This window comes from Balaenoptera physalus (genome assembly GCF_965194825.1).
Source record: "Balaenoptera physalus genome assembly, chromosome: X".
Classification (NCBI taxonomy): Eukaryota; Metazoa; Chordata; class Mammalia; order Artiodactyla; family Balaenopteridae; genus Balaenoptera; species Balaenoptera physalus.
This window is the reverse complement of record NC_138903.1, coordinates 855,660-874,126: the sequence shown is the minus strand read 5'-3', so window position 1 is coordinate 874,126 and position 18,467 is coordinate 855,660. Positions and strand designations below refer to the sequence as shown.

Here is an 18,467-nt window from a genome sequence, read left to right as displayed (position 1 = left end):
ACGCCTGGCGCCCCCAGAAGCCGGAGGAGGCAGGAAGGACCCTCCCCTGGAGCCTCCGGAGGGAGCGCGGCCCTGGGACACGTTGACCTCAGACGTCTGGTCCCCAGGATGGGGGAGGATGCAGGTCTATGGATTTAAGCCGAGCAGCTTGGGGTCCTTCGTGACGCCCGCCCACTTCCCACAGAGCATGAGTCTTGGTGGCCCACCAGCCCCTCTGAGAGACAAACGCCGTGTCTCCCCGAGGGAAGGACCAGACCCCCGTCCCCTCATCCCTCTTCAGGGCTGACGAGCGTCTGGCTAAGAATTGAGGCAATTCTGAAATGCATGCCAGGCAGTGGTCACTCCTGGTGGACACGTCTTGTCTGCTGGTCCCTCTTCGTCTGGGACTGAAGCACAGTGATGCAGGGGCAGCGAGTGTCTAGGCAGATGCAGTGCCGGGGAGGGGTGGGCATGGACGACAAAGCTGAGGAATGACAGTCAGTCCGGAGTGGACTTCACCCACGGGGCTGCCAGAGCCCAGGCTGGACCCCCTTCCTGGCAGTGCGCCCCCAGATGCCGAGGGGGTGGCGTTCAGATGTGGATTCTGACTCCTGGGTCTGGGGGGGATGCCCCACCACCCTTCTTTCTTTCTTTCTTTCTCTCTCTCTCTCTCCCTCTCTCTATCTTTCTTTCTTTCTTCCATTTCTTTCTTCCCTCTCTCCCTCCCTCCCTTCCTCCTCTCCTTCCTTCCCTTTTATTTTTCCCCTAAAAGCCCAAAACCCCAGTAAAGAAGGAAGACACAACAGAAAAGCACCGCGGAGCCTCCAGGCCACAGGACAGGTGCCCATCAGCTCAGCCGATCCGAAAGAGCTGAGCCCTGACTGTCCGTGGGGAGACCCAGCCCCAAACCAGCCCAAACGTGCAGGCACAGCACAAACCCCAGGAACCTTGCGAACGGGAGGCCCTGGGCGTGTGGAGCTGGGGTGAGAAGAGGACAAACAGGGGCCACTGGTGACAGGTCTGTTTCACGAAGGCCACACCCCCAAATCCGCCCGCAGCCCCGCCAGTGTCCCTATAACCCAGGAGAAGACTTGAGGTTCAGTGTTTGGGGGGGGTCTCTGGATGGGGGGCAGGACCAGGCGAGGCGGAGGATGGTGGCGCTACCCAGAGGAGGCGACAGAGGCCCAGGGGCGCGTGTGTGCTGAGCAGTCTCCCTCCGTGGGACCGCAGACCCCTCGGCCGCCCACTCCGGGGACCCCGGCTCCGTCCCCATCAGCGGTTTAGTGCCATCAGACAAGCAATGACTAATTTCAGAAAAGCCCACACACACCCGGGGGCTGGCGGCGGGAGAGCGTGAGTTGTGCGCCTGGAATCCAGCCCGCGATGTGGGGAAGGAGCTACGGGGAACAGAAATGGGGAAACGGGAAAGGGAGTAGGCGAGGCCAGGGCACGGAGCAGCTGGGCCGGGAGAGACCAGAATAGCAGCCCGTCCAGCCAGCGCCTGGCACCTGCCACGCGGCCCCCGGGGGCACGGCCGGCTCGACGAGGAGGGCAGGACCAGCAGTGCCTCCGCCCCAGGAAACCCGTGGCCGCATGGACGGCAGACGACGGCCCACGGCCGCTCTCTCTCTGGGCTGCCGGCCGACGGGTGGCTCCTAGGGACCTGCCGAGGGGCTGGACGCCCCCCGCGGGATGCAGTGGGTCAGTTCCCGGGGGGCTGCCTCCCTGTGGCCACGGTCACCGCCCAGAAACGCAGCCCCTAAACCCCCTTCCCACGCGGCGTCCAGCTGGACCCGCGTACCCAGAACGCAGGCCACGGCACAGAGCTTCGAGCGCCCCGTGGGCATAAAAGTGATGGGCTCCCATCCTTAGCATCCAGGGGCCCGGGCTTCCCATCCTCCCAGCAACGTTCATGAGGCAGGGTTTGGCGATGAGATGCCGCGTTTGCTACATGACCTCCAAACACCACCGTAAAATGCTACCAATACTAGTGACTCTGATTCTACGATGAAATAGTTGCAGGACCACCTTATATCAAAGGAGGCTCACATATTTAAGAGAATATATGTACACAGGGCTATACATAGGATGGATAACCAACAAGGACCTACCGTGTAGCACAGGGAACTCTATTCAGTATCTTGTAATAACTTGTAATTGGAAAAGAATCTGGAAAAAAAAAAAAAATATATATATATATATATAAAACTGAATCACTTTGCTGCACACCTGAAACAAACACAACACTGGTAATCAACTATACTCCAAAATAAAAGAAAAACTTTAAAAGTAAATAGTAACTAAATAAAAAAGAGACTACATGTATATAGCATATTATTAGACTCATATAGGTCCATTAACGTATGGCTTACATGGTGTACATTAATGTTTGCATCAATGTTACATAGCATTAGTGTCTATTGATTAACCTTGGCGTATAAGTACATTCGTATGCATTAAATATTAAATGTGTGTTTTATTTATTTAAGGGAAAACGTTCCGTCTGTCTGTCTGTCACTACAGACACACGCGTATATCCGGCGGGGTTCAGCCCGGCACCCTGGGGCCTGTGTCTCACACACCCTGTTGTGTCCAGCGGGTCCATCCTGAGGGCAGAACCTGACCTTCCTGGGGCCACCATCCCCACCCCCTGGAGGGCCCCGGACCCACTTCAAATCCACTCTGGTTTAGACGCCAACACCCACCCCTGCTCTGAAGCGTTTCAGGAACCTCTCTCTCACGGGGAGACTTGTATCTAGTCTTCCGTCCAGAAAAACGTGCAGAGAGAAATTCATGTCTCCGGGGAGTCGTCCCCCCCCCAACCCCGCTCTCCCCCCGCCCCGCTCTCCCCCCTCCCCCCGCTCTCCCCCCCCCCCAAACCGGCAGTGTCTCGATTTTGCACGTGTTCTCCATACGTAGGTGGTCATCACCTGGTCCGAGAGCACGACCTTCGAGGAAGCCAGGGCCGTCCGGTGGCTAAGACTCCGCGCTCCCAGGGCAGGGGGCCCGGGTTCGATCCCTGGTCAGGGAACTAAGATCCCACAGGCGGGCCGCAACTAAGACCCGACGCAGCCAAATAAATAAGTAAATAAATAAATATTAAAGAAAAAAAAAGAAATTCGCAGGCTGCGATACAGGGTACCCCGTGCGCTCTGAGGTCCCCAGAGACCCTCCAGGGCCACTTCCCGGCACGAAGCTGGCCTTGCCCTCGGGGTCAGGCCAGCCTGGGCCCCGCGACCCGACCGCTTCCTGCGGGCTTCTCCCGAGAGGAGAGGCTTCCCTCCTGACCTTTCCCAGCAAAAGCGCTTCCGGCCGTGGGGGCGGGGCGTCCTTCCTGGAGGAGGGGACACGCCTTGCGCCTGGCGCTGCGGACACGGCGCGGGTGAGCTGTGCCCTCTGCGTCCCCGGGGACCCGCAGACCTGTCCTCCCAGCTGCTGCTTCTGGGGGACCCGGCACGTAGGGACCACCAGCTCCCCGTCCGCTGGGGGTGTGGATCTTTGCTGCACTTTTTAATAACTGTACTCAGTGAATGGTCCTCTCCAAATTCGCATCCCTTAGAGCCTCAGAACGGGACCTTATGTGGAAACAGGGTCTTTGCAGACGTGGTGAAGGGAAGGGTCTGAGATGAGGTCCCCCTGGAGGAGGGTGGCCCTACATCCAAGACAGGGTCCTTCTAAGACACAGAAGAGGAGAGACCCAGACACACAGGAGAAGCCCCAGGAAGACAGAGGCAGAGACGGGAGGGAGGCGGCCACAAGCCCAGGGACGCCTGGAGCCCCCAGAAGCTGGAAGAGGCGGGAAGGACCCTCCCCTGGACCCTCCGGAGGGAGCAGGGCCCTGGGACACCTTGACCTCAGGCGTCCGGTCTCCAGGATGGGGGAGGGTGGATGCCTGTGGTTTTAGGCCCTCAGTCTGTGGTTGTTCGAGCCGCCCTGGACTGTGCTGTAAAAAAGAACTCTTTTCTCCTGACGCTCACCATGCACCCCCAGCCCCTCCCTCTGGCCTCCTGAAACCCGCCCGGGTCCCCGGCCCCATGCCAGGGAGCAAACTCACCCTTCCCACTGGGTCCCTGTCCCACTGGGGCACAGGTCCGCTCTGGAACCTGCCGGTGGCCAACCCCGGCTTGGGCTGACTTGCCAGGTTCTGATTTTTATTGTAAATCCACCCGTGTAAATAAGAGTCTGCCGGGGGCCAAGCCCATCCGTAGCGGGAGCTGATGCTCCCACGAGAAGCCCGTCTTTCCGGGTCCAGGGTGTCTCAGGCGGCGCCTTGGCCAGAGGCTCTCTGGGGTGATGACACAGGGTATCTTGGGGTCACGGTTTCCTCGGCCACAGCGATAACGAGCGTTTCCTCCACTTAGACCTCATCCTTTCTATTTTCTCTGAAGCACCGCACGTCTTTCGAAAGAGGCGCCTTCTTAGCTCTGGCCCAAGCCCAAACATGGAAGTTTCTAAGTGAAATCTTCCTTATCAGCGGCCGTGGCCTTTTGTGAAACGCCCGTAGTGTTGACTTCGCATGGGCTCAGGGCGTCCCAGGAAGTCGGAGCGGGCATCTCCCTCTGTGTCTGGGGCGCGACTCTGCTGTTTGCTTCGCTGGACGACAGCCTGAGCGAGCCCCGCCGGGGAGACGGGTCTCTTCTGCGCGTGGACGGACCCAGCCCGGATATTTAATGTGGGGTTGTAGAGACATGCCACCGAAGAGAACTGACCTCAGCTGGGCGTTTTCTGTACTCCCTTTGTCCTTCTTCCCCCCGTGGCTGGAAGACGGGCAGGGAGACAGGTGTCTTTGTGGTTCATATCGAGTTTTGGGGGTGCCCCATGCTGGCCACCTTGGGGGGCGTTTTGTGATTATTTTCCTCAATGCCTTCGCTCATTTTTTTTAAAATAAATTTATTTATTTATTATTTATTTTTGTCTGCGTTGGGTCTTCGCTGCTGCACGTGGGCTTTCTCTAGTTGCAGTGAGCGAGGGCTACTCTTTGTTGCGGTGCGTGCGCTTCTCATTGTGGTGGCTTCTCTTGTTGCGGAGCACGGGCTCTAGGCACACGGGCTTCAGTAGTTGCAGCACGCAGGCTCAGTAGTTGTGGCTCGCGGGCTCTAGAGTGCAGGCTCACTAGTTGTGGCACACGGGCTTCAGTAGTTGCAGCACGCAGGCTCAGTAGTTGTGGCTCGCGGGCTCTAGAGTGCAGGCTCAGTAGTTGTGGCGCACGGGCTTAGCTGCTCCACGGCATGTGGGATCTTCCCGGACCAGGGCTCGAACCCGTGTCCCCTTCACTGGCAGGCGGATTCTTAACCACTGCGCCACCAGAGAAGTTCTGTCACTTTTTAATTTTACGAAAAATACACCACGAATATCTTTCCTTAGGCGCAGAAATGAATCTACGTCTCCTCTTACAATTTCTACACAGCCCACACCATTGCATTCATACAAATCCGTGAATAAACATCCAGGCGATTTTTTGTTTTCTTTACTTATTATAAACGGTTTTCCCTGAAAGGGAAAGAGGTCACACCCGGACAGGGGAGGGTCAGGGCGGAGCACAGATGCCAGCTCCAAACTCTGCACATGGTAGTGTGACAGCAAGGATGGGGGCCTCTGTCCTAAGTCGGAGGCTGTCTGTCTGTCTGCCCCCAGGAGACGGCGAAGACCCATCCCTCCTCTTGGATTGCAGGCATCTCGGAGATGAAGATGACCATGATGTGTTCGTTCTTTTCTTTTTTAAAAACAGCTTTATTGACGTTTAACTCACAAGCTGTGGAATTCATGCTAAGTGCACAGTTTGAGGGCATTTAGCACATTCACAATGTTCTGCAACCATCACCTCCGTCTGGTTCCAAAGCACTCTCACCCCCCACACGGAGACCCTGAGGGCCCTACACATTCCCAAGCCCCCCCAGGACTCCCCAAGTCTCTCCAGATGTCCCCCAGGGCTGCATGCTATAGGAAAACCCCAAGACGCTCCACCAATGATTTGGGTCCTTGTGTATGCAACGGTCCACAGACGATGTCCGCAGCGGACATGGGATGCCCCCCACCTTCCTCCACACGCCCACAGCCCCCTGCCTGGGTGGCCTCCTAGGGATGCCCACGCTCCAGACTCTCCAGGTGGCCACCTGGCATTCAACACATCCTGCACAGGTGTGGCGAGCCAGCCGGCAAAGGGGACAGAGCCTGCATCTGCAGCCGGGGCTGATGCCACCGCCCTGAGTCGACCCCTCGGGCCAGAGACCACCCCGCTCTGTGCCTGGGAAGCTGAGAAACAGGGGCCGGGAAATGGGCGGGCCGCTCACCGCTGCCCCCGTGTGGTGGCTGTGACCATAGCCGGCCTCCATCACCTGTGCCTGGACGGTCAGCCAGAAGGTGGTTCCGAATTGTGACACCAGGGGCAGCCCCTAACCGGTACTGAGCTCACAGTCCCTTTGCCCGGCGGCGTCCTCAGGACCCGTCTTCCGGACACGCGTGTGCTCTCTGCAGAGACCCCTGGCTTTGCCTCTTTCTTGAAAGCCTCTTCTTTTTAATCAATAAACTAATTTATTCATTTTTTATTGGCGTATAATAGCTTTACCATGGTGTGCTAGTCTCTGCTGTACAATGAAGTGATTCAGCTATACGTATACCTATATCCCCTCCCTCTGGGCCCTTCCTTCCATCCCCCCTCCCCCATCCCACCCACCTAGGTCATCACAGAGCACCGAGCTGAGCTTCCTGTGCTACACAGCAGGTTCCCACTGGCTATCTGTTTTACCCATGGTACCGTATTTATGTCAATCCTAATCTCCTTTTAAAGTTTATTCTTTCGGGCACAAAATAATGACTGCCTTTTGCAGGAAGCGTGAAGCCCGCAAGCACACGGGAAAGTCAAACTCCCCCCTGACCCGGCCATCAAGAGAGAACCAGTGCAGATATAGGGCCACGTATGGGGCTCAGGCAGCAGACGCTCCCTGCCCTCATTCCCCTCCCTCTGCCCTAAGCAACCTCAAATCTGCTTTTTGAGTCTGCGTTTCTGGCCATTCTGCGTGCACGGTGTGACAGGCGTGGGCCCTTTTGTGTGTGGCCTCCGTCATGCTGTTCTCGAGTTTTTTTTGGGGGGGGGCGGGTGTTCCCTTTTACAGAGGAACTTCAGGCCCATGCTGGACAAAACCGCTGCCCTACCACCAGCCAGATCAGGACCACAAGGAAATTCTTCTCTGGGAAACCTGATGGGGCAGAGGCACAGAGGGTCAGGAGTGACCGGGTGGTCAGGTTTGCACACATCGGCCACGAACCCGTTATCAGACTATGGGGTGGGGGAAGCAGGGCTGAGCAGAGGAGGAGAGAACTTCCAGACACAGGGGCCTGAGGAAGGTGGGACTCTTGGCAGTGAAGAATCGATTCTTCTGGGATCCTGTCCCACCCCACCCCACCCCTTTTCACTGTCCCCATCTTTCCCACCCTGCTGCTCACAAGAGAGGACCCACCAATTACATTTTCACGAGGGCACAGCTAATACCACACAATGCCTTCCTTCTCAGTGGAGATTAACTTTCAATACTGCACTACATAGCCAAAGGAATGAATGTGTAATTGTGAAATGTCAAGGATGAGAGAAAGGGGTGTGTGTGTGTGTGTGTGTGTGTGTTGTTTCTGTTTTAATTGCAAATGAGGCTTTTCTGGGGGAACTCTGACTTGACTCGTGTAGCCTGGAACCCTTCTGCAAGCCATGAACCCACTGCCTACGGGGAAGGAGGCTCAAACATGGATTTGGTAGCTCCTCTCTGGGGAAGGGGTGGGGCAGCCTGTATGTCTTTTAGGCATTCAGCAGGTGCATACTTAGAGCTCATGCCCTGTTGGCTCCCAATGAATCCCGAGGGACCCCTGGAGGAGGGAGTGGGTGGATCCTGACCTTGTGGGTTTTCTGCTGGTCCTACAGGGCAGGCTTGAGGCTGCATGAGGTGCCCTGTGGGTCTGCCGACCTTGAGCTTACGGGGCCAACCCTTGGCATTTCCTGCCAGGAGCCAAGCCAACCGTGCTGACAGATGGCAGCTGCCAGATTTTCAGGCAACTCACTTTGTGATACCCCTCCCGGCCCCCTGAAGGAGGGAGGCACTCTGGAGGTCAGACAGAGCCCCCCCATGTGGGGAGAGAAGTGGGGACACCCTGGCTGACCCCACAAGGGTGACATCCCTGGGGTGGGGGGGTGACCGGCAGCCAGAGCCTCAGGGACACCCCAGTGAGACTGAGGCAGGAGTGACCCAGAGCAGCTTGTGTCCTTGTGGTTGCAGCTGGGAGGGGCCCGCCCCATAGGGTGACCCCAGAAACACAGGAGGGGGCCCAGGGCCGCAGGACAGGCTGCAGATGGTGTGTTTAATCAGAGAGCTTGCGGGACCCACCCTGGGGCCCCTCTGCTGGGAGGGGCCCTGCAGTTGGCTCAGTAGACCCCCGTAAAGACGTGTCCCCATCCTATACCCTGAGAACGGGACCTTGTTTGGAAAGAGGGTCTTTGCAGACGTGATGCAGTGAAGGATCTGTGATGAGGTCCTCCTGGATGAGGGTGGCCCTACATCCAATGACAGGGTCCTTCTAAGTTACAGAAGATTCTTTCCTACCAACCAACCTCTGTACTGTTACCATTCTATAGGAGAATGGTTTCCAGGAACACATAATCTTTTAACAGTTCCATTATTAATGTGCAAGTTTTTAATTTATAGAGCAAACATTAAAATTGCACTTACAGTTACCTCCTTGCAAAATGGAGATTAAATGAGATAAGGCATACACCCGACCGTTTGTAAGCTCTTAATGAAGGTGAAACTATTTGAAATAAAAGAGAAACTGCCAAAAAAAAACAGAAAAAGGGGGGGTCGAGCGGTAGGATTCCAAGGAAGGGCCCCTGCTTCCCTCCCTCCTGGCCGGGCATCGGCGGCCACGGGCGTTCCCCCGAGACTCACCGAAATGCTGCGTGGAGCACCATTCACTCCAGATTTTGCAGGACCCGCGCTTCACCCGCATGCGGACGGTGTGCTCTCCCATCACGGCAGAATCGGGCATTCGGTACTCATTTTTATCTCCTCCTCTTTGGAAAACCTTTAAAAGAAAAGAGGATCTTGTGATGGACTTCGGTGACAAACGCCGGGCTGGGAACAGGGAGAAGGCGGAGGGTGTGCACATCCTGACACGGGGCGGACACGTGGGACCCGCCTCCTCGGACCATATTCCCCCCACCCCCAACCGGCAGTGGCGGGACCCTAAGGGGCTTTGCCGTCTTGCATCTGGGTCTCACAGCTGTCCGTCTGTGCCCTCGTCTCGGGCAGGGTCCCCATGCCCTTGAGAAGTGAGGTTGGGGTTATTCTGATTCTTTCTACACAGGGGACAGATCCTTCACTTCATCACATCTGCAAAGACCCTGCTTCCAAATAAAGTCCCATTCTGTGGTTCTGGGTGGACATGACTTTTGGGGGGACGCTTTCAGGTCACTACACTGTGTACTGAGAAGGTGTCAGGAGCTCCATGAGGAGGAAGGACGTTGCTCTCTCCTCGGGGTGGGTGACAACTGGCTCCTTGAGCTGAGTCAGAGGCATTCGGGAAATCACAGCTTCACCATCGGAGACAAAGCCCGGTGACCCCTAAAGGGTCTCAGTGGGACCCGGGGCTGAGCTAAGCCTGCTGCCCGCTGAGGGCTCAACTTTGGGCATCTATGACCCAAGCAGGGAGGCTGCAGAGAAAGGAAGGGGTACTTACGGGGTCTCTCTTAGAGAGGCTGCCCTGTAAAGACAGAACAAAGGAAAGATGGTAAGTGGCTCTCTTCTCAGCATTGTCTGCAAATGTGGGAACCCCCTCGGAACCCCAGGATGGGTATGAAATTATTTTAAGCGGAAGATATTTGGGATTCAACAGATGCAGGGAAAAAGGCTTCTCGGAGTCTCTCTTATCCAACTGAAAGCAAAAACTTCTGGGAGTGAGGCATGCCTTAAATTCCCTCTGGGGAGACTTCACTCCCAGGAAAGAGGTGAAACCATCATAAATTCTGTCTCCAGGGAAGTTTTATGACCTTGAAGAAAGTACCACTCCTACCGGCATAAACAAACATTATCACAGACTTTTATGCACCATTTGTTCTCCTAGAAACCCATCTGTCTTTCCTAAAGATACCCCCATCTGTAGGACATTCCCTGGCGGGCCAGTGGTTAGGACGCGGTGCTTTCACTGCCATGGACCCGGGTTTGAAAGAAACCCTTTTTTTTTCCCCCATTGACGCCTCTTCTCCCTTCTTTCCTTTCCCCTATTCATTTAGGAAGAAAAGTCCCTAAGTTCAGCTACTGAAGAGTGACTTCTTTTGTGCACTCCATACGGATAGGAATAAACGTTGCCTTTTTTGACAGGGCCCCTGCCCTGAGGGAACTTGCTTTCTGAAGAAAGCAAATGCGGATGAAAACCCTAAAGGTAAGAGGTAAAAGTACAAAACCCTCAGCATCAAAAAAAAAAAAACAAAGCGCAATCTTTACAACCCTGGGCGAGGCAAACCAGTTTGCTAGGTACGACAATGTCTTCGGTCTTTCGATGACAAAAGAAACAAGATAAGTGAAGTCATCAAAAAGGAATGAGCAGCATATTCGGGGCAAAGAGACGGTAAAGGGGGAAACACAGAAGAAACCTGTGGAGCAAAGAGCTGCCTTCTCATGAGTGAGGGTTGTACCCCAAATCGGGAGAAAAGGAGGAGAGAAAGTTCATGGCTCTTCATGAAGGTCTGGGGTTCTTACCTTTCTCTGGATGTCCACTTCATGACACAAGACGCTGTTCTTCGACATGCTAAATCTAATCTCGGGATTATCCCAGCGGATAATGTAATACGATCCATGGTACTCAGTCGTGATGTTTGCTGGCGGGTTATACTTTTCTGAGAAGAGATGCAAACGGGAAACAGATTCTATCTACATCTGCAACGCACAGAAATCAAGTGGATGAGAGTTACCCGAAACACCTTCATAGTAACTGGTTCCATTTCATTTTTTTTGCATAAAAGAGAAGAAAGCCCGCGGCCTGGGAAGCAAGACCTCCGGTCAGCTGAGCGTGCATCTCGGGCTGTCCCTTCCGTGGCTGGCGCACGCAACCGTCCTGGCTGGGTCCCCGCCCTCTGCCTTCCATGGTGCAGAATTGCTGGAGCGCCAGGCAGAGATGCCGGCAGGGCAAAACGTGCTTCGACCGCATCCCTCACCTCCTCTGGGACACCTACAACCCCGGGGAGCTAAAGGCATCCAGCATCTACACGGACCAACCAAACAGCTTGACTTGGTGTCGTACTGGAGTGCCCAGCTTTAGGAAAACATGCCGACCAATCCACCAGATAGATGGTTTATCCAGAACCAGACACCGTGGAGAATGAAGTGTCTCCCAGAAGTACAGCAAGTCCACTACGTACAGACGAGTCCTGTCCCGTGAGCGCACTCCTAAGTCCAACAAAGTCAGCGTAGGTACCCAACTTTTACAGACAACGCCAGACGCCTGAGTTAACTTATGTGATTGGACATGCGAACGCACGTTCGCATCTTTCAAAGTTCGCAACTTGAAGTTTCGTAATGTAGAGGACTTACTGTATGGTTTCCAGAAGCCCCATCCTCTGATGCAGGAATGCAAATGAAATTCTTACACGCAATCGCCCAAGCTCAGGACTGGAGGGTCCCCGGAAGACTAAGGGAGCAGAGGTACCAGTTACCGTGCTCAGTTCTCAAAGACCCCCACCTCACACCATGAACAAAATCCCCCCTCCCTGGGCACCAGGCCCCTTCCCTGCCTCAAGTCTGGTGGACACAGGTCAGCCTGGAGAGGATGCCTTTGCTACCTAGCACATCTTGTTTATTGACAGATTCCAAATCTGCACAAATTTGCCTACTCCCTAAAACTTCTCTGAAACCCCCAAACCAACACCTTGGGTCCTCTGGCAGTTATTTGCCAAAACGTGGCAAAAAATGTGCGTCACCCGGACGTGTGTGTTCTCAGCTGAGGTGCAGCATAGCAAACAGGTGCCGTTTTGGGGGTCTGTCAAGGGCTGTGTATTTTGCACTGTTTTGCTTTACATTCCTACTGTCACTGTCTAAAATTGCCCCCAAGTGTAGCACTCAAGTGCTGGCTGGTGTTCCGGAAAGGGATCACAATGACACCCCAAAATAGGACACTTTGGCAAGGGGGGTTATTTAGACCTGAACTCAAGTGAGAATCAACAGATGCAGAAAGAACTCATTCCATGGCTTCCCTTAACTGGGAAAAAAGCAGAAACTTCTGAGAAATGAGAAGTTCCATGGGGAAGTTTTATGACCATGAAAATGATGGAAAATCAGCCCCCAGATGAATCTGCACAAACCTTACTAAAATAGTCTTATCATCCATGAGTTTCCACATATATTTACCCCCTCTAGACGTTCAAAACCCCTTTCCTTTGTTTAGTCATGTGTGCACAATTTATTACTCTCTATTAAAATGGTATATATGTCCCTAAGTCTAATCACTTCTCACGCAGGGGGGTCATTTCTTTTCTATAGACCCCCCACACACACACACACACTGTGCATGTAAAACCTAAAATTAGATTTGTATCTTTTTCTTATGGTTATCATTTGCCAATTTAATTTGCAAGCCCCTATTGCAGAACCTAAGAGGTTAGAGGAAGAGGGTTTTCCTTCCCTTGCATTCCTAAGCACAGGAAGACTTTGATGTACCTTATGGAGAAAATACATGCATTAGATAAGCTGATGAAAATGCTGTGACCAGAGGCTAACCCTGTGTTTCCCCTTGGAGTGATGAATCAGTACTTGCTAATTCTGGGTTTGCAGGGGGAATTTCCAGAACATCACTACCACAAATAATGAGAATCCATTGTATTTCACATATTTCATGTGTGACACAAACATAAGCATTGCACCCCAAGGGAGAGTTCTAACACCCTGCCTTCCTCTCTGCATATTTCCCAGACCCCGAATCTACACCCTGCATCTTGCTGAGGCCAGTCGGGGACCCATTACCTGGTCCTACAGAGCCTTGGTTCAAACGAAAACTCAGTCCATCAGACGGCTCACAGAGGGGCAGAAGAATACAAAGGGAGCAATTGTCTTACCCATTTCAGGGGCTTTAAAGGGAGGAAAGTCCAAAAACTGGATGTCCGTGTCATTGCTGGTTCCGTTCACCAGGAAAAAGTAACTGTCTGTTCTCTGGGGTTTGCCTAGCTCATCAAAATGGCATCCCACACGTGTACCCGCCGAGTCAAGGATGTACCAGCCACACTCGGACATGTTTCCATGCCTGTAATTTCCAAAAGGGCATCAAGGAACGGTGGGAGGAGCATGCATCCTCTTGGGGGGGGGGCGCATCAAACCCAAAATCTTGGGCTTCCCTGGTGGCACAGTGGTTAAGAACCCACCTGCCAATGCAGGAGACACAGGTTTGAGCTGTGGTCCAGGAAGATCCCACGTGCCGCGGAGCAACAAAGCCCGTGCGCCACAACTACTGAGCCCACGTGCTACAATTACTGAAGCCCGTGCGCCTAGAGCCCGTGCTCTGCAACAAGAGAAGCCACTGCAATGAGAAGCCCGCGCACCGCAAAAAAGAGTAGCCCCCGCTTGCCGCAACTAGAGAAAGCCCGCGCGCAGCAACGAAGACCCAACGCAGCCCTAAATAAATAAATTAATTAATTAATTAAAAATTCTGTATAGTGAAATATACCAAAATAAAATTTAAAAAAAACAAAAAAAACAAAATATCCCTCCAACCCAGAAAACCCTTCTGAAAAGGAGACAATTTTATCATTGACTCAGTGTGAAACCAGAAGGCAACCAAAGAGATTGCAAAGATGGGGAGGAATGTCACCCTTTTATAGAGCAAAGTGGCTAAAACCCATCCCATTCACAGTCTGAGGATAAAACTGCTCCATCATCAAAAAGTCTATACATAATAGACACTGGAGAGGGCGTGGAGAAAAGGGAACCCTCCTGCACTGTTGGTGGGAATGTGAATTGGTGCAGCATCTATGGAGAACAGGATGGAGGTTTCTCAAAAATACTAAAAATAGAGCTACCGTGTGATCCAGCAATCCCACTCTGGTATTTATCTGAAAAAAACAAAAACACTAATTGGAAAAGGTACTTACACCCCAATGTTCACTGTAGCACTATTCACAATAGCCAAGACGTGGAAATAACCTAAATGTCCTTTGACAGGAGTGGATAAAGAAGATGTGGTACATATATACAATGGAATATTACTCAGCCATAAAAAAGAATGAAATAATGCCATTTGCAGCAACAAGGATGGACCTAGAGATGGTCATACTAAGTGAAATAAGTCAGAGAAAGATAAACAGTATATGATATCACTTACATGTGGAATTGAAAAAATAATACAAATGAACTTATTTACAAAGCAGAAACAGACTCACAGACACAGAAAACAGACTTAGGGTTACCAAAGGGGAAAGCGGGGGAGGGAGGGATAAATTAGGAGTTTGGGATTAACAGATACACATGACTATATATACGATAGATAAACAAGGACCTACTGTGTAGCACAGGGAACTCTACTCAATATCCTATAAGAACCCATAATGGAAAAGAATCTGAAAAGAAAATATATATGTGTGTATGGATAACTGAATCACTTTGCTGTACACCTGAAACTAACACAACGTTGTAAATCAACTCTACTCCAATGTAAAAAAAAAAAAAGACAAAATTGCTAATTTCCTGACACTTTCAGACCAGAGGAGGATTTTGGAACCTAGAGCCACCAGCCAGGTGAAGGAGACGGGTGTTTCCTTCCTGGATGTTTGGACATTTTAGACCGGTGCCCCCCCGGGTCCTTGAGGAAACATTTCTGGACTATGGGGCAGCATTTAACGTGACGACCCCAGCGAGGTCTCGGGCCCCCAGGCGTGCCGCTTCCGGGGAGGCCCCCCTGTAGAGGTGACAGCGCACGTCTGCAGGGGCGGCCGGGCCCGGCGTCCAGCTGCGGTTCGTGAAACGGACGTTGTAGATGACACGGGAGACGTTCTCGGCTCTGGAACCTTCCTTGCCTGGGAAGACACACACCCCAATCCTCACGGTCGTCCCCACCGGCCCCAGCGCCCCGCCGGCGACACGGATGCGTGTCACCATAGGAAATGTCAGGGGACGACAGGGGGCGACGTCACCTGGGTTATGAAAGGGCAGGACTTCTGGAACACGTGTCCGTCAGAGGCGGCATTGACAGTCAGCGCGGCGCCCCCGTGCAGCCCGGCGTTGTATAATGTTGTATAATGTGCAGAAGTAGGTGTCGTCTTCTGTGACCTGCAAGACGTTCCACCGAGAATAAACGCACAACCTGGGCTGCGGGCTCCTGGGGACCCAAGTCAATCCCGCGACAGTTCCAGGAGGTGAGGGTCCCTGACAAGTACCCCCCTCCTTTTTATTGAGGTACAGTTGATGTACAATATTGTATGTTTCAGGTGTACAACATCATGATTCACAATTTTAAAGGTCATAGTGTATTTATACTGATTATAAAATACTGGCTCTATTCCCTGTGCTGTACAATATATCCTTGTAGCTTATTTTATACATATAGTTTGTACCTCTTAATCCCCTACCCCTATCTTGCCCCCCCCCGGAAACCACTAGTTTGTTCTCTGTATTCGTGAGTCTGCTTCTTTTTTGTTATATTCACTAGTTTGTTTTATTTTTTAGATCCCACATATAAGTGATATCGTATGGTATTTGTCTTTGTCTGACTTATTTCACTTAGTATAATCATCACTGGGTCCACCCACGTTGCTGCAAATGGCATTATTTTGTTCTTTTTTTATGGCTGAGTAATATCCCATTGTATATTATGTACCACATCTTCTTTATCCATTCATCTGTCTACAGACACTTAGGTGGCTTCCATGTCTTGGCTATTGTGAATAGTGACGCTATGAAAATAGGGGTGCATGTATCTTTTCCAATTCCATATTTCCAGAAATATGCCCAGGAGTGGGATTGCTGGGTCATGTGGTAGTTCTAGTTTTAGTTTTTTGAAGAACATTCCCCCACATCTCCAAACAGCCACTGTCACTGTGAAACAAAAGCAAAAATAAACAAATGGGACCTAACTAAACTTAAAAGCTTTGCCACAGCAAAGGAAACCATCGACAGAACCAAAAGATAACCTAGGGAATGGGAGGAAATGTTTGCAAAGGACCCCCCTTCCTTGATCAAACTTTGCTCAGGCCTCACCTTGCCCTCTTTGGGACTAGCTCTCTTCCTCGGCCTGCGGAACCCAGTTTGGGCAAAGCACCCTGTTAAATCAGATTACTGAGAACCCTTGATTCTGTAGGGGATCAGAATACATCACCCTGAAAGAGGCCACTTTGGCATAAGGATTATTTGGAGTTGCAGGCAACTGAGAAAGAGCAGATCGAAACAAAACAAAACAAACAACAACAACAACAACAACAAAACCAGAAAAAAACCCTCTCTGGCCTCCCACCCTTTGCCTAAAAACTGGGCATAAATTTCTCTTTGGGAAAGTGTCCCCTCTTTGAAACTCTCGTACCAGGAAAGGCAGAATGAGCTGGTGCTACACTCTTACCACTCCAGAGAGGCATGAATCTAAGGAACAAACCTCACTAAAATGACCCTCATCTTCCATAAATTTCCCCAATATTTACCTCCCCACATTTGGCAGCTCCTCAAAGCCGAAACCCCTCTTCCTTTGTCTTCTCCCCTCTCTAGAAATTGTTTTTTTTTTTTACTTTATTTATTTACTTATTTATTTTTGGCTGTGTTGGGTCTCCGTTTCTGTGCGAGGGCTTTCTCTAGTTGTCCTTGTTGTTTATCTATTTTTCCCCTTTTTTAAACGTTCATTTTTATTGGAGCATAGTTGATCTGTTGCTTATCTATTTTATATATAGTAGTGTGTATATGTTAATCCCAAGCTCCTAATAAGTTTGTTTTCAAAATCTGTGAGTCTATTTCTATTTTGTAAATAAGTTCATTTGTAACCCTTTTTAAAATTAGATTCCACATATAAGTGATATCATACGGTATCTGTCTTTCTCTATCTGACTTACTTCACTGAGTATGATAATCTCTAGGTCCATCCATGTTGCTGCAAATGGCATTATTTCATTCCATTTCATGGCTGAGAAATATTCCATTGTATACATGTACCACATCTTCTTTATCCATTCATCTGTCAGTGGACATTTAAGTTGTTTCCATGACCTGGCTGTTGTAAATAGTGCTGCTATGAACATAGGGGTGCATGTATCTTTTTGAATTCTGGTTTTCTCCAGATCTAAGCCCTGGAGTGGGATTGCTGGATCACGTAGTAGTTCTATTTTTAGTTTTGTAAGGAACCTCCATCCTGTTCTCCATAGTGGCTGCACCAATTTACATTCCCACCAACAGTGTAGGAGGGTTCCCTTTTCTCCACACCCAGAACTAAATGGGAGGTTTCCAGGGCCCCTGATTTTCTAAAGTGCTAAGGGGTCTCTCTTTTGCTTTGACCTGGATTCAATATGGCACCGTCTCCCTCCAGACCCCTGGGAGTTAGGGAGTAAGACCTCCACCCAGATGGTGACCAAGCTCCGTCAGCTGTCAGGAAACAGGCTGGGCAGGAAGGGATGCATCAGTCAGCATTTTAATTTATAAATTCCACAGATGGATTGCAGATCTGCGCCATAGCTGGTGTTGTCCAAGGCGTTGGGGATAAAGGAAAAAAGAAGAACAGGAGGACAAAGGTCTTGTTCTTACTGAGTTTACATTTGCACGTGAAGGATGATAAAAATGGAGAAAGTTGTCACGTAAGGTGGTGATGCTTAACCAAGACAAGTAAGGCAGGAACGAGGTGGGGTAAGTAGGAACGGGGCTTCGTGGTGATGGCCACATAAAGATGCTCTGAGACGGTCCTGCTGAGGTGGGGACCACGTGATCAGCAGACTTTCCAGTCATTCTGAAGACAGAAACCCTCACTATCTTCATGATTAATTACACAACTTGTGACACAAGAGAAAATGACTCAAATAACTGCCAAAAAAAAAAAAGAAAAGTTTTTGTTCTGACAAGGATAGATGTGGAGCCTATAACTTTTGATCGATGAAGTGCTACTTTAACAATGCTCAGGTGGCCTGGGGATGGGGTAGGCGGTAGGGAAGTGTGCGTGGGCTACAAAGGGGCACCCAGAAATTGAAGCGGTGATGCAGATGTTCACCATAGGGGCTGTGGTGATGGTTTCACAGGTGTCTACCTAAGTCAAAACTGACCGCATTTCACATTATAATCATGTGTAATTCACTGTATATCTATTCATCCTCAGTGATAAGAAAACAAAACCTCTTTGGGGGTCACAAGAACTCTTGTCAAATCTGCACCTTCATCAGAGAGCTTGAACGACGTTCGTTACGGGGTACAATCTGCTACAGGTTTTAGACGCACTTGATGAACACACTGAATATATGGCAAGATGATTTTGCGGGGTAGGGGATGTTTAGGCTGTTATGAAAATTT

The 18,467-nt window shown here is 51.2% G+C and overlaps 1 protein-coding gene across 1 annotated transcript; it reads right to left on the bottom strand.

Annotated features, from left to right (window-relative positions):
• Positions 1-12,600: 12,600 nt before the first annotated feature.
• On the bottom strand, positions 12,601-16,450 carry LOC309652774 (granulocyte-macrophage colony-stimulating factor receptor subunit alpha-like). The gene is made up of 3 exons (XM_082446772.1): positions 14,829-16,450; positions 14,690-14,718; positions 12,601-13,248 (listed from the first exon to the last, which is right to left on the bottom strand). Exons 1-3 carry the CDS (start codon positions 15,093-15,095, stop codon positions 13,005-13,007), a joined length of 540 nt encoding a protein of 179 aa, XP_082302898.1. The 5' UTR covers positions 15,096-16,450; the 3' UTR covers positions 12,601-13,004.
• Positions 16,451-18,467: the final 2,017 nt, after the last annotated feature.

Bases quoted from the DNA above. Each gene is read 5' to 3' on its own strand.
- LOC309652774 (XM_082446772.1), bottom strand. From the start codon at position 15,095: ATGGTGACACGCATCCGTGTCGCCGGCGGGGCGCTGGGGCCGGTGGGG. The intron at 14,719-14,828 runs GCCCCATAGTCC...TGGTGGCTCTAG, and splicing joins GGGTCGTCACGTTAAATGCT to GTTCCAAAATCCTCCTCTGG. The intron at 13,249-14,689 runs GTCAGGAAATTA...TGGAAATTACAG, and splicing joins TCCTCCTCTGGTCTGAAAGT to GCATGGAAACATGTCCGAGT.